Raw genomic sequence first — 14,293 nt, 5'->3', positions numbered from 1 at the left:
AGGAGAACCTGCTTTACGAAATCAGGGCAGGATGAACTTCAGTTTATTAAACTAATGTGTGTCGTGCGGGTGAAAAGCTCCATTCATCAGCATGAACGTGACACGGATGGACATCTTTATTTTATAAAACAGTAAAAATTAGACAGAATTAAAACAATCATCACAATGACAGACCACAGTGGAGACGTAAAACATGGAAAAGACATGGACATGGAAACTGGACATGAAGATCAGCAGCAGTTCAGTACTCCTCCCGGATCGGAGTACAGCCAGAGAAAAAGCTGTTTTGGAAATTGCACAAAACACGCTTCTTCTTCTTCTTCTTCTCGGTCTTTTCATCGTCTTCATGTTCGCCCTCCTCCTCGGCGATGGGCTTCTTGACCAGTTTGAGACCAGAAGGAAGGTAGCCCATGTCTCCAATCTCCTGCAGCACCTGTGCAGAAAACAGATGGTTCTGGTCTCGACCCCAACCAGTAGTCTAAAGATCTCCACGTTTGGTATTTTCTGGACCGGAATTGACCACAGACAGCCTGCTGTGAACAGTTACCTTCTTGGTGGGCGAGACATTGGGTGGTCTGAAGAAGGTGGCGTCTGTGGGGTTCACAGCCATGGGGTCCTCGGGGATGGACAGTAACTCCGCCTCTTTGCACTGCTCATCTGCCTCATTCAGACTCTACCGGAGAAGAAATATTTCAAAACCGGACCAGAAGCATGAAAACGTTGGTGGTTAGAGGGACAGTGGCCCTGAAGGACTCACCGCGCTGGAGGAGGCCACGTCCACGTTGCGGCACTTGCTGCGGTCGCACTGGCAGTTCTCGCCACAGGTCACACGGCCCTTACGGCAGCGGCACAGCTTGTTCCCACAGCGACCCTTACAGGAACACTGACGCGAGAGACACGGGTCATCACCACACCACCACCATCACTTAACTCCTCCTCCATCACCTCCTTACCCCTGTAGCTCTGGACTTCTTAGAGGCCTTGTGCCTCTTCTCATGTTTCTCAGGCACCCAGTCGTCCTCTTCATTTTCGGACTCGGATGGGGAGACCAGCTCGTCGAGGTTGATGGGCGACTCCAGCATCACCCCCCTGGCCGTGGAGAAGCGGTTTCCTTTAGGCTGTGGGAGGAAATGACTCGTGAAGCGTAACGGGGACGGTGCTGCAGATGGAGAAGGCTGAGAAGACTCACCTTCGGGGGCACGTATTCAAATGACGAGTCTGGAGACTGACTCTGAGGCATCTTCCTGCTGGCAAGCTCCTACAAGAAGAAAAACTCATTTCAAGCCCAATCCTGTACCTGAGAGTGGAATTCTGAGGGTTCAGACCAGAAGCAGAACCTCACACACCTGCTTCAGCTGCTTGTTTTCCTCCAGCAGATTCTGGTTTTGATCACTTATCTCCTGCAGCTTCTCAATCTCCCCCTCCTGCTCGACATACAGAAATGAGTTGGTACCACAGCAGTGCAAGATGCACACACACACACAGACCTACCTGGAACTTCAAACGTTGCAGCAGCTCCTCTTGTTTGGAGACGTTGTCCTCACTCTCACACGTCCCAGGTGAGATGGGCTTGTTCTGAAACTGACTCAGCAAATAAAGCACCTGAAGAGGAAAAGAAGCAATTAGGAAAGAGCCCATTACACACACACCACAGGTCTGAGGAGGACAGCTGAGACCTTCTCCTGATGCTGCTGCTCCAGGTCCATGAGGTGGCGCTGATGCTCCATCTCAAGATCAGACAGCAACTTCCGCTCGTCACACAGCAGCTTCTGCATGTGCTGCACGTTTCCCTTCTCCTGGTTCATCTCACTCTCCAGACGCGCTGCCATCAACTTCGCAGGCACCACCTGCACCGTACAGGAGCAGATGACCTCAGATCATTAATAGTTCAAACGGACCCTAAAGCTAGATACCTGCAGAACGACTGTCTGGAACTATAAATTGGTCACAATGTGTGGTGTGATGGTTGAAGTTTCTCTCTTTTCTGATCACGGCTCATGAGTTTGGTATTTGGATGAAAAGCCCACAGACCTGTTGCTGACGGAACCACGGAGTTCCCACTATGGACGAAGTCCTGCTGATAACTACCCAGAGTGTTTCCTCCAGTCCGTGACCTTCCCTTACTTCCACAAAACCCCACAATGCAGTGGGAGAAAATTGCACCACGAGTGACATACCTTCTACTGAGAGCGGCATGACCATTGAAATATATTCTTATTTTCATCTAACACACCTGGCAGAAGATGGAAACGCTGAGGGCCACCTTATATACAGCTTCACTGGACCTACTGAGCACGTGCAGGGTTACAAGGACAAGAGTGAAGATGCACCTCAGACATGAGCAGCTTCAGCGCACACTTGGCCTCCACCAGGGTGCTGATCGAGTCCCACCGCTGCTTCATACGGCCCTCGTTATCTGCATCCAAAACCTTCTGCTGCAGGTCTGCAATCTGAGCGTTCCTGACATGAGAAGTAGGATTCAAACCTGATTACACGGTGCACAAACCTCTTCAAGATGTGTTACATACTACCAAGAGATGTTCTTGCACACCCCTACAATCTACCATGGACCCACCTAAGACCCATCTCCGTCTCCAGGTTCTCCACTTGCTTGCTGATGGACTCCTCCAGCTCGCTCCGACTCTCCAGCTCCAAGATGGTCATGGTTCGCCTCTGAAGAGACATGAAGCTTAGATCTCTCCTCTTATTCTATGCGCCAGGAATCATGTTGTGAAACTCACCCGGATTTTGGCCGTGGTCCTCTCCCCAGACTCCATCTGCTGCCGGAGCTGGGTGATCTCCTCCGCCAGCATCTTGCGGTCGTCCAGCAGGCTGTGCAGGTGGCGCCTGGCCTCCTCCGTGCTGACCAGCACCTCCACCTCGTTCAGCAGCCAGGTCTGCACAGCGGAGAAACGTCTTCTGTTACTACGGCGCCGGGACGTTCCGCCGCAGCAGCAGCAGCAGCCAAGCAGCCTTCAGCCGCACCTTCACCCGTCCGGCTGCTCCGTCCATCCCGCGGCTCTGCACCTCCTTGCGCTTCTCCACCACCTCGCTGCGCTTCTGCAGGGCATCCTTCAGACGCTTGTTGGCTGCGGCAGCCTGAGGGACAGGAGCGTCACCATGACATCCATTTAAAAATAAAAATAAAAAAAAGAACGAGAGCCGGGTCAGGTCAGGTCAGGTCAGGTCAGGTGGCACCACTCACCTCCTCCGTTTTCCGTCTCAGGACGTTGGCCTGTTTCTGAAAGTCCCTCTCCAGCTTCAGCATCTCGTACTGCCGCTTCCGGTCCTGAAACGCCACGATACCGAGTCAGCAGGACTTCTCCTGAAGGACCACTCAGGAGCTATCCAGCAGTTACCGCTCAGGTCTCACTTTCTCTTTGAGCTGCAGAACCTCTTTGTCCTTTTTGCTCTTCCACTGGCGGAACTTGTCGGAATCTTCCTTCATCTGCCGCATCAGCTGCACCCGCTGGGCTTTCATAGCCTGCAGAAAGGAGCGCAATTAGAGATAACGGTGTGTATATATGATTACGGAGAAACCTGTTGAGCCCACTTTTCATTGCTTTTTAGGAATCAGCAAAAGAAAATTAAAAATGGAGCTTTGTAGTAATTTGCTCATCTGAAAAGCTGCAAACCTCCAGCAATACACTAAAAAGGTCAAATGTACAACACAGAACGATAAAACGACGAATGACCCTCTTCTCGAGTCACTTCCAGCTAGTCTTCAGCCATCAGAGCCAGTAGAACATTATCCACCAATCACGAAGAGCCGAGCGCAGGGTGGGCCCTTCCCCGACCTGCCACACGGCCATTTACGCGGGCCTGGGACCGACGCCACCTGCGGTGGCTGGACACTTTTTTTTACGGTCCACAGGACTCGCCTGGATCTCCTGGTTAAGTTTGGTGACGCTGTGGACGGATGTCTCGCGCAGCTTCAGCAGCTTGTTCTGCTCCTGCAGCTTCTTCTTCATTTCTGAGATCTGCCCTTCCAGCTCCTGCAGACGCTTCCGCCGCTGTTCACTCAGCCTGGTGGCGAATCAGAGATGATTGCCATTTTATCAATATTGAAAATCATCATCATCATCATCATCATCATCATATCTGCAGTGCTGTGATCCACACATGAAGCCAGGCTGAAATAAATCTAAAACTCCTCAGACACCCTCCTGCATACTTGGCCTGGTTGGTGTCCTTCTTAGCAGAATGCAGAGCCAGAATGAGATCTTCCTTCTCCTTCTGAAGGGTCCCCACCTCGTCCTGCAGCCTCTGCATGTTCTCCTACAGACAGAAGCAATCAGGAGACAGAAGGATGGCGTCCTACCTGCTGGACATGTGGAACGGGAGTAGCTCTACCTGGTGTTCAGTCTGCATGGGCTCCAGGTGGCTGTTGCTCTGGCACACCTTCTTCACGTAGGCCTCCTTCAGCGCCAGCACCTTGTTCAGCTCGATGAGCTCCTTCGACATCTGTGCCTGCCGTAAGGCATGCTGGGTAGTGTAGGCTTCAGGAGAGTCCTTTGGAGAACTCACGTTGGACGTCTGCATGTACAAATAAGCCCTGATTATTACTGCTGATATTGCTTCTCAAGGTAGAGATTAGGAGTGGAGCTTTTCAGATCTCCAACCTCACCGGGGAAACGCCTCCGTCAGGCTCCTCCACCTCCGGCTCCTCGATGGAGGCAGCAATCCCAGCACTTTCGTCCTGAACAGAGGGAGGAGACCCAGCGGTGGGAACAGGTGAAACGCGCTGCAAGTCTCGTTTTATTATGAATGTTCCACCTTCATCATTCGTTTTCAGTCGGGTTGGCGGTGAAACCGGAATCGCCAGGCAGGCGCGTGCTGGCCTACTACACACAGCCGGCAGAGACATCCAAACTCATTCAAAACCAGTGAACACACCACCATCCGGTACCTGTAGCTGAGTGATGAGCTGCTGAAGGCTGCGGATCACCTCCACGTTCTCCTTCAGCTCCTGGTCCTCAAGAGTTTCAACAAGCTGCTGGAGGTCCACTTTACAGCTAGATACACACACACACACACACACACACACACACACACACACACACACACACACACACACTTCGCTAAAGCATATTGGTGTAAGGAGCGTACAGGTCAGCACTTGGCAACTAGTGCGGTGATGCCGATGGTGGTTAGGTTGGGTCACTCACGCAGCATGTTGCTTCAGCTCCTCCAGTCGACTCTGCAACTTCTCATTTGCCTGTTCTGTCTGAAACGTGCAAGTACACACACACGCACACACACCCGCACACACACTTAATATATCAAAATGGCTCATCACTTCCCTGACAGTTTCATCTAAGCAGATCTCCTGTCGTGACCTCTGACCCCAACAACTGAACTGAAAAACTTTATTTACCACGATGACTCTCTCGCACATGAGGGCAGTCTGTCCCACAGCTTCACTCAGCTCCCGGCTCAGCTTGGTGTTCTCAACCTGAAGACTGCGCTTTTGCTCCAGAATCTGTGTCAGGTTCTCTGCTGGCTCCACGCTAGAAAGCCAAAAACGGGACAAACTTTCAAACCAGGAGCCACACACTGAGCACCAAACACTGAAACAACCGCACTACTTACCCAGAAAGCACCGGGGTCACGCCGCCACGCGCATGCAGCAGCATCACCTGCAAGTCCTGCACCTGTGGACCGACAGAGACGGCATGACTGGCGGAGCACGGACCAACCACGGGGCCAGAAACGGCGGAGCTCCGCCCACCTGCTGCTTGAGCTGCTTCAGCTCCGCAGAGCGGGGGTCGACGTTCAGGATGGGCTTGTTTTTGATCTTGCGGGCGCGGTCTGCATAGCGCAACGTGTTGATGGTCTCCTCGATGTTCGAGTCCGCTGGACTGACACAGGCGATCATCAGCGTGTGGCTGTTCCCACCCAAGGAGTCTGTGGCACAAAGTTGCAGGAATAAGAACGATAAGCCGCTGTTCTGTACAGAGCCATTTAAACCGGCCTCCACAAAACAGAAAGCAACACTGCATATATTAATATTAGAAAAAAAAGTTAATTTTATTCATGCCAAGAAAGTTGTTGTGGGGGTGGGCGGGGCTTCACCGTGTGCGGATGGGTCGACCGCTTTACCTGCTACATGTTCACGTTCAGCATCCCCTGCTCGGATGCAACGTCCGTTACCAGCTCTTAACAGCACATAGAACCATCCGGAACCAGGTACCAAGCATTCAGGCCCTCACTGCCGTCATCCCACGGGCCATCAGACACCAGAACACTGACAGACACCCTTCCTCGTACGTTCACAGTACGTAACGTTGTTTAAATGTTCCACGTAGCACCAGGTTGTTTCGTAGCTGAAACGACATTTAAGCTAAACTCTACTGTGGCTGCCTGATATCTTGGCTTCGTGTCAGAGTTCCGTGCCACTCGGTGCGCTTCTATTGGAATTTGGTGAACCGCAACTCATATTAGAATGGAAGCGGGCTAGTGTACACATTCGGACATTCGTGGAATGAGCTGAGCGTGGACTTTTTGTCGCAGAGCAAGGCGCTAACTCACACCTATTCTTGTTCTGTTACGATGCATAATGCGTTATAAGTTGCAAAAATTTTTGCTTCTTTTTACTAACATTATTCTATTTTGTTTACCCCTTTATTCTATTCATTTTATTTCTTTATCTATTACTTTACATGGACATGTTGTACTGCAACAACTATGCACGTGACATAAAATCTGCAATAACTTTCTGTTAATCCGATTTATTGTAATTTATTGAAACTTATTGTAACTGCTGAAATACTGTCTCTATGACGCACGGCTGATATTATAAGCAAATGATCAAAATCCCCAAAATGAAGAGGGGTTCTAAACCTTTTCATATAACTGAATTGATTATTTTACAGTTTAATATGTCCCAGCCTTAGAGGGAAGCAGATGCAGGCCTCAGTAAACAACAGAGCATCTAGAGGCTGGTAGTAGCCTAGCAGGTAACACACTCGCCTATGAACCAGAAGACCCAGGTTCAAACCCCACTTACTACCATCATGTCCCTGAGCAGGACACTTAACCCTGAGTGTCTCCAGGGGGGGACTGTCCCTGTAACTACTGACTAAGTCGCTCTGGATAAGGACATCTGGTAAATGATGTAAATGTAAATGTAACATGTCTACAACAGGGTGTGTGTGTGTGTGTGTGTATTACTGACCCTGCAGCAGACGTGTCAGTTTTGAGTCACGATAGGGAACAAAGGCACCCTTCTTACTCTCGTCCCCCAGCGCACTGATGACATTTCCCAGGGACAACAGGCCACGGTTGATGCTGATTCCTGCATGAAGCACAGTAATGGAGGGAAAGTGAAGACGGCTGCAAACTCCATCTCAACTCCCGACCAACTCACCCTCTTTCAGGCGGTCACCCTCAGCCTTCGTTTTCTTCTGCCTCTCTGAACCAGCCAGATCCACCAAGTGCAATTTAGAGACGACAGCCTCACCTCTACACAAAAAAACACACACAATTCTTTACAGAGCAAATGCAGTGTTGACCAATGAAAGAGGAGAGAAAGCAACTGACTTGTCTCCTTGGCTACGCTGCTCCAGCGTGATGGTGAAAATGGCGTGGGAGCGCGATGACGCAGCGTTCATGGCCGTGGAGCCTACAGTACGGGCGGAGTTTCCCTGCTCCAGGCAGCAGACCATCTCCTGGGAGCTGAAAACCTGCCGCTCAGTCAGGCCAAAGATCTGCATGACCAAAGAAAGAGAGAAAAACCTCCTGAAACTGCACGCTCTCACCATCCGCCACTCAACCAAGGCCACGCCTACCCACCTTAATGCCTTCTTTGGGGTCTTCACGAATGCTGATGGCAGGTTTTTCTTTAGCGGCACTGAGAAGGTCCAGGATGTCCTCGTTGTAGATCTAACAGGACAATCAATTGCCCCAGAACTTAACACTACTTTTAAATTCTACCAGTCTTAATGACAAGCAGCAGCAATCCCTTGCAAAATGTAATGCAAACTGTGACCGATGGAAAATGCACCTCCAGGTAGGAGACAGACAGCAGAAAGTTGGTCTCCATCTGCTGGAAGATCTGCTGGATGACCCGTGGAATGACGCCCACCGTGGGCTCACTCTCCTGAGCAGAGGTGTAGGTGCCACCCATGGAGAAGGTCTTTCCAGAGCCGGTCTGCCCGTATGCCAGAACGGTGGCGTTGTAACCTACAGGTGATCAAAGCGCGTTCACAATACACTTCTCCATGTAGATCCTCAAGTACCGATGAAAACCTGCACGTGTTCTTCAGGTGCTGGCCATGTGATCACTTTTTTAAAGTGCATACTATTTCTGACAAATATCCCACAATGCAATGCATTCAACAAACAGGCAGACAGTGTGGTCGGAGTCGTTGGAAGTTGTGCACATTATAATATTAATGCTGGTAAAGATACTTGTTCATGTTCAGCTTTTGAAGTAATCATGCATAAACTGATTAAAGGGTAAATGAGCAGACATACATACAGAAAAGATTCTATTTTGTAGCTTATATAAACGTGGCGCATATCAAATTCCAGCGTATTCTTCTAATATTCTAAATCCTGACACCTACTGAACAGGTCACGTGAAGATGCAGGAATGTGGTGTTAACGCAGCATGCTGGTAGTGTGAGTGCTGCAGAATTTCCATTCTTTTGGGATTTCCAGCGTGACCCGGCACACACGTTCACGGACACGCACCTCGGAACAGGCCGCCCAGCAGGGGCGCCACGGCCGCCTGGAACACCTCCTCCTGCTCCGCGGTCGGGTCAAAGACGTAGTCGTAGGTGAAGGCCTTGTTGTTACCAACCACCACCTGCCAAGAAAGCAGCAGAGGCCGCGTCAGCTCCACCAAACGCACAGCAAAGAAAGCGGCGCCGCGACCGAGCTGACCTGCGGCTCCCCAGGAACAAACGTCAGGCACGACTGGCAGCCCTCGCCGACTTCCTTCGGGACGAGAGGGCGACACCTCAGGGCGACCCTGACCGGTATGACCTTCACCTCCTCCATCTGCAACAAGCCAACACACGGTTCAGAACTGGAACCCTCACTTTTCTATACAGGATATTATTCAGTAATAAAGGCCTCTGCTGGTGCACAAACACACACACGTTTCCACGCATGGTTGGCCTAGTGGGGAACACACTCCACTTTACATTTACCAGACAGTCAGGAGTTACAGGGACAGTCCCCCCCTGGAGACAGTCAGGGTTAAGTGTCCTGCTCAGGGACACGATGGTAGTAAGTGGGGTTTGAACCTGGGTCTTCTGGTTCATAGGCGAGTGTTACCCGCTAGGCTACTACCACCCTTACTCCATGAAGTAGAAGAGCACAGAGTCACATTTCAACACAGACACAAAAACCCACGACGCCTGCGACCTTCCGTAATCTTCGTACCGGGGTGAAGAACTCGTGAAGCCGTCCGGTGAGAAGAACCCGAGTCGCCGCCGCCGTGTGCTCCACAACAACGGATACGTAACGTTCCTCAGGCCGCTGCCGCCGCTACTTTCAAACTTCAGGCCACGCCTTTTGCGTAAAGACGTCATGGCGTCATCGCGCTTCATGTCGGCGACCACAGGCCCTAACGCGATTGGCTGCGGCGTAAGTGGGCGGGGCTCAGCTCCTGGGGATTATTCTGCTTTAAATCCTGCGCCGCTACGTCATCGCCGCGCAGGTTCCGACCCGGTTCGGGCGACATGGACGACGTCCGGCGGCTGAACCCAGTGTGATGGGAGCCTATGGCAGCAAAGCTGAAAAGGTGAGTCCGTAATTACTGCGGATCTACTCGATCCATCACCAGAAGCAGCAGCGGTCACGTGGTCCTCTCTGCCCGTCCAGCCGCGGCTCCGCGGCGCCTCCGGGTGGCGCCGCCGCCTCCTCTCCGGATCGCGGCGGATGATCGAGGATGGAGACGCGCCCGGAGCGGAGAAGCTGCGGGTGGAGTGGAACCTGCCGGCCTTCATCTGCATGTTCCTGCCCGAGTTCCCCCACAGGAACGTCCCGGGACACCAGCAGCTGCAGGTACGGCGTCTCAAGAAAGTGATTGTTTTTTTCTAGAAAGTGACGTGATCGTCATTGTGATACTCTGCAGCACAGCACACGAAACGTGTCCTCTGTATTTAACCATCACCCTTGGTGACAGTGGGCACCATGACAGGCGCCTGGGAAGCAGCGTGTGAAGTGAAGTGATTGTCACATGTGATGCACAGCAGCACAGCACACGGTGCACACAGTGAAATGTGTCCTCTGTATTTAACCATCACCCTGAGTGAGCAGTGGGCACCATGACAGGCGCCCGGGGAGCAGTGTGTGGGGACGGTACTTTGCTCAGTGGCACCTCAGTGGCACCTTGGCGGTTCAGGAGGCAACCTTTACTTTACTTTACTTTACTTTACTTTACTTTATTTGGCAGACGCTTTTATCCAAAGCGACTTACAAGAGGACACCAGCAGTTCTCATTCGGTTTCTATAGATTTTGAGTTTATAAAACTAAGAGCCCTGATAAGGCCGAACTTGTCAGGAACAGAACATTCTAGGAACTTGTTAAGTGCTGGATGAATTAATGTATTTATGTGTGTGTGTGTGTGTGTTAGTGTGTTAGTGTTAGACTTGTCTGAAATACTTTTTAAACCTTCTGATCACAGGGCCACTTCTTTAACCGCTAGGCCACCACTGTCCCCTTTTTTCTGACCGCCGTGTGTCCTCTTCCTCCAGGTTCTGGGCTTCATCGCCAAGGGCTCGTTTGGTCCCATACTGAAGGTGAAGGACAAGGCCAGGGAGAGAACCTACGCTGTGAAGGTAAAGGCCAGGTGGTGCAGGTGCTCCCAGTGAAGCTCTGTGCAGCAGTGTGTGTGTGTGTGTGTGTGTTTGATTGCCGTTTCCAGGTCATTCCCAAGTCGGAGATCCTGCGACTCGGCGTGCTGGAGCAGTCTAAAGAAGAGGTGATCGTCCAGGTGGGTCCTTCACCCACATATTCACACGGACGCTGCTTTTAGATGTTACTGGAGGTGCCGGCTTCTAGTGCTGAAGGGCCACGTCCACAACAGCAATCATCACATGAGTCTTAGCAGAAAGGGGGTTCGTGTCACCGGTGTGGCGTGACGGTGGCACCTGGCCGCCAGGTGACGATGTGTGTCTCCCCGACTCTTGCGTTCCAGCGGCAGGTCCGTCACCCGTTCGTTCACAACCTGCAGGACTGCTGGCAGACGCAGCGCCATCTGTACATTAGTGAGTCTCTCGGACTAGATCCCCCCGACTCCCCCCTGCCCACCCCACCCTCTCCCGGCCCATGGCGGCAGGCTGGATGGTGTTGGAACCGGGCAAAGCTCGTACAGCACCAGCACGGGCCCGAATAAGCCATGAAAGTCCGTACATTCTGTGCTTTTCTGAAGCCTGTAACCCATCGAGCTCCTGAAGGCATGTGTCCTCCTCACTGACCCTCCTGCTCCTCGGGCCACACCCGTTGGTGTATGTGGTTTGGTAGAACGTGTGTGTTGCAGGAGTTCCTGCTGGGTGTGTGTTGCTAGTTGTCCACGTGTCCCCCTCTTGCAGTGTGTGACTACTGCAGCACCGGAGACCTGTACACGTACTGGATGATGAGTGGCCGCTTCGGGGAGGATGTGGTGAAGGTGTTTGGAGCAGAATTGGGCTCGGCTCTGGGTGAGTCCCTCTGAAGTCCAGCTCTGTTTGATAAGATAAGATGATCTTTTATTAGTCACGGCAGGAAGTGGACCGATAAGAGCAGCAACAAAAAAAAATAGCACAGACACGATGTCCACTATAATATAAGATTGTGTGTAGTAGCCTAGCGTGTAACACACTCGCCTATGGACCCACTTACTACCATCGTGTCCCTGAGCAAGACACTTAACCCTGAGTGTCTTCAGGGGGGGACTGTCCCTGTAACTACTGACTGTAAGTCGCTCTGGATAAGGACGTCTGGTAAATACTGGAAATGTAAACAGTCCTAGAATAGAAGAAAAATCCGTGAATGTGAGTTGTAAAAATAAAATATATATTTGGGAGGTTTTACATGTACAGAGTGGGTAAATTTACACATAAGATGGAGATGGTGGACTGATGTGTGTGTTTGTGTGGTCAGCTGTTGTAGAGTCTGACAGCGGTTTGCAGGACCTTCTCAATCTCTCATCCCACATCGTGGGTGCAGCAGCCTGCCACTGAAGGCTCAGTCTTGTCAGGGTGTCCTGCATGGGGTGGGAGATGTTGTCCAGCAGGGATGGTAGCTTAGCCACCATTCTCCTGTCACTCACCACCTCTACTGGGTCCAGAAGGCATCCTAGAACAGAGCTGGTCCTCTGGATCAGCCTGTTCAGTCTCTTCCTGTCCCCAGCAGAGATGCTGCTGCCCCAGCAGACCACACCAGAAAAGATGGCTGAGGCCACCACAGACTCATAAAAGGTCTTCAAGAGCATGACTGTGCAACATGTGAATGAATTAATGTTTTTTGTCTGCAGGGTTTCTGCATGATTTTGGAATCATTCATCGAGATGTGAAGGTGAGAAAGTGAGGTGATTGTCATTGTGAGACACTGCAGCACAGCACACGGTGAAACGTGTCCTCTGTATCACCCTTGGTGACAGTGGGCACCATGACAGGCGCCCAGGGAGCAGCGTGTGGGGACGGTGCCCACTGCTCACCAAGGGTGATGGTTAAATACAGAGGACAACGTTTCACCGTGTGCTGTGCTGATCACTAATCATAATGAGGTTCAGATCAAGCCTGAAACATGACCGCATTATTTCTCTATAATCCAGCCTCCCACTCGCAAATCTCACCTTTTCTCACACCCATCAATAACTTAATCAAGAAGTATAAAGAATATTTTTATTACGCCAGGACGTCTGTGTAACTAATGCTGCCGGATTAGTTTTGATGATTATGCCTTTGATTTCTTTCCAGATGGAGAATGTCCTCTTAACAGATGAAGGTAAAAGCTGTGTCAGGGACAACCACAAGGGGGCAGTGTGTGTAATAAAGTGACGGAACATTCCGGAACAGCCGCACCCCTCCGCCCACCAGGAAGAGTTTGTGCCGCTACGCTGCTTCAAAATGAAATATTTTATATGCTCATTTAGTTCTTACAGCAATGCTCCCGGCAACTCATGTAAAATATGCATCATGACTATTACAGTACTAATAATAATATGTATATGTAGGAATCTAGTTAATTACAGTACCATGTGTCCTCAGGCCACCTGCGCCTGGCCGATTTCGGGCTGTCGCGGCGGTTGGAGCGCGGGGGCCGAGCGTTCACCATCTGTGGAACCATCCAGTACATGGGTGAGCAGGGCGTGGCCACCGCGATGCGTCGTGGGTATGAGAAGAACGCTGTTCTGATGGCGGTGTCTGTGTGCAGCCCCGGAGGTGCTCGGCGGCGGACCCTACAGCCACGCTGCCGACTGGTGGTCCCTGGGCATCCTGCTGTTCGCGCTGGCCACCGGAAAGGTGACGTCCCCGTCCCCCGTCCCCCCCCGGTGAAACGCGTGACCGACCGAGCTGAAGTGCCTGTGTGTGCGTCCTCTCCAGTTCCCCGTGGCCCCGGAGCCGGACCACTGCAGCATGCTGCGGCAGGTGCGCCGCTGCCCGTATGAGATGCCGCCGTCTTTCTCGCCTGCGTTCTCGCTGCTGCTGGCTGAGGTGAGAAGATCGAGCGCACGTACGTACGTACGTCCAGCAGGCTGTCCCCTCATGTGATGTGTGACCCCACAGCTGATGTGCAAGACCCCCACGCGGAGGCTGCGGACGCTGGAGCGCTTCCAGCGCCAGACCTTCTTCCTGGGAACCCCGTTCGACTGTCACCTGCTGCAGAAGACGCCCATGCAGCGGATCTTGGAGCTGAAGCAGCGGCCGGACCGGCCAGAGAGAGCGCGCCGAGGCCTGTCCTCGCTGGCCTTCAGCGGCTTCGACTGCGACCTCCTGCAGGGTTCCCCTTCCGGGACGGACCCCGGCCAGCTTCTCATTCAGAAGCGCCTCCTGCCCCCAGCCCGCGCCCCACCCAACAAAAGGGAGGTGTTCGTATGAAAAATCCTCACTTCAAGTTGCTTATAGATATGTACTTCCTTCATTTTCACGCTGTTTTTACTGTCTGACCAACACGTGACTGCGAAAGTGATGGACAGAAGGACAGGAAACACTCAAGTATTAGAATCCATGGAGTAGTCCCTCCTTAATGAAGTGTTATCTTCTCACTCCCCCTGGAAATGTCCTCCATTAAACCGTGTCTCTACTGCCAGAATAAATGTGTGATATGGCGCCGTGACTCAGGGCGGCCTGAAGG

At 51.9% G+C, this 14,293-nt stretch overlaps 2 protein-coding genes across 2 annotated transcripts; one reads left to right on the top strand and one right to left on the bottom strand.

Annotated features, from left to right (window-relative positions):
- Positions 1–101: 101 nt before the first annotated feature.
- LOC114782988 (chromosome-associated kinesin KIF4-like) lies at positions 102–9,561 on the bottom strand. Its single transcript, XM_028968638.1, has 31 exons — positions 9,394–9,561; positions 8,890–9,006; positions 8,698–8,812; positions 8,006–8,184; positions 7,795–7,884; positions 7,543–7,709; positions 7,370–7,464; positions 7,178–7,297; positions 5,732–5,907; positions 5,593–5,654; positions 5,378–5,510; positions 5,169–5,227; positions 4,910–5,015; positions 4,628–4,699; positions 4,354–4,536; positions 4,175–4,278; positions 3,882–4,026; positions 3,374–3,484; positions 3,206–3,289; positions 2,986–3,099; positions 2,742–2,897; positions 2,576–2,673; positions 2,331–2,460; positions 1,677–1,847; positions 1,492–1,602; positions 1,347–1,424; positions 1,190–1,258; positions 954–1,118; positions 758–883; positions 548–673; positions 102–433 (listed from the first exon to the last, which is right to left on the bottom strand). Exons 2-31 carry the CDS (start codon positions 9,004–9,006, stop codon positions 242–244), a joined length of 3,654 nt encoding a protein of 1,217 aa, XP_028824471.1. The 5' UTR covers positions 9,394–9,561; the 3' UTR covers positions 102–241.
- Positions 9,562–9,595: 34 nt separating this feature from the next.
- LOC114782990 (ribosomal protein S6 kinase-related protein-like) lies at positions 9,596–14,267 on the top strand. The gene is made up of 12 exons (XM_028968639.1): positions 9,596–9,754; positions 9,835–10,017; positions 10,711–10,794; positions 10,881–10,949; positions 11,154–11,223; positions 11,548–11,655; positions 12,471–12,511; positions 12,916–12,943; positions 13,207–13,296; positions 13,373–13,461; positions 13,543–13,653; positions 13,726–14,267. Exons 1-12 carry the CDS (start codon positions 9,725–9,727, stop codon positions 14,035–14,037), a joined length of 1,215 nt encoding a protein of 404 aa, XP_028824472.1. The 5' UTR covers positions 9,596–9,724; the 3' UTR covers positions 14,038–14,267.
- The last annotated feature ends 26 nt before the right edge of the window (positions 14,268–14,293 follow it).

The sequence above is a fragment of the Denticeps clupeoides genome, unplaced genomic scaffold (assembly GCF_900700375.1).
Source record: "Denticeps clupeoides unplaced genomic scaffold, fDenClu1.1, whole genome shotgun sequence".
In the NCBI taxonomy this organism is placed as follows: Eukaryota; Metazoa; Chordata; class Actinopteri; order Clupeiformes; family Denticipitidae; genus Denticeps; species Denticeps clupeoides.
The sequence above is the reverse complement of the archived record's forward strand: the minus strand, read 5'-3'. Positions and strand labels throughout refer to the sequence as shown.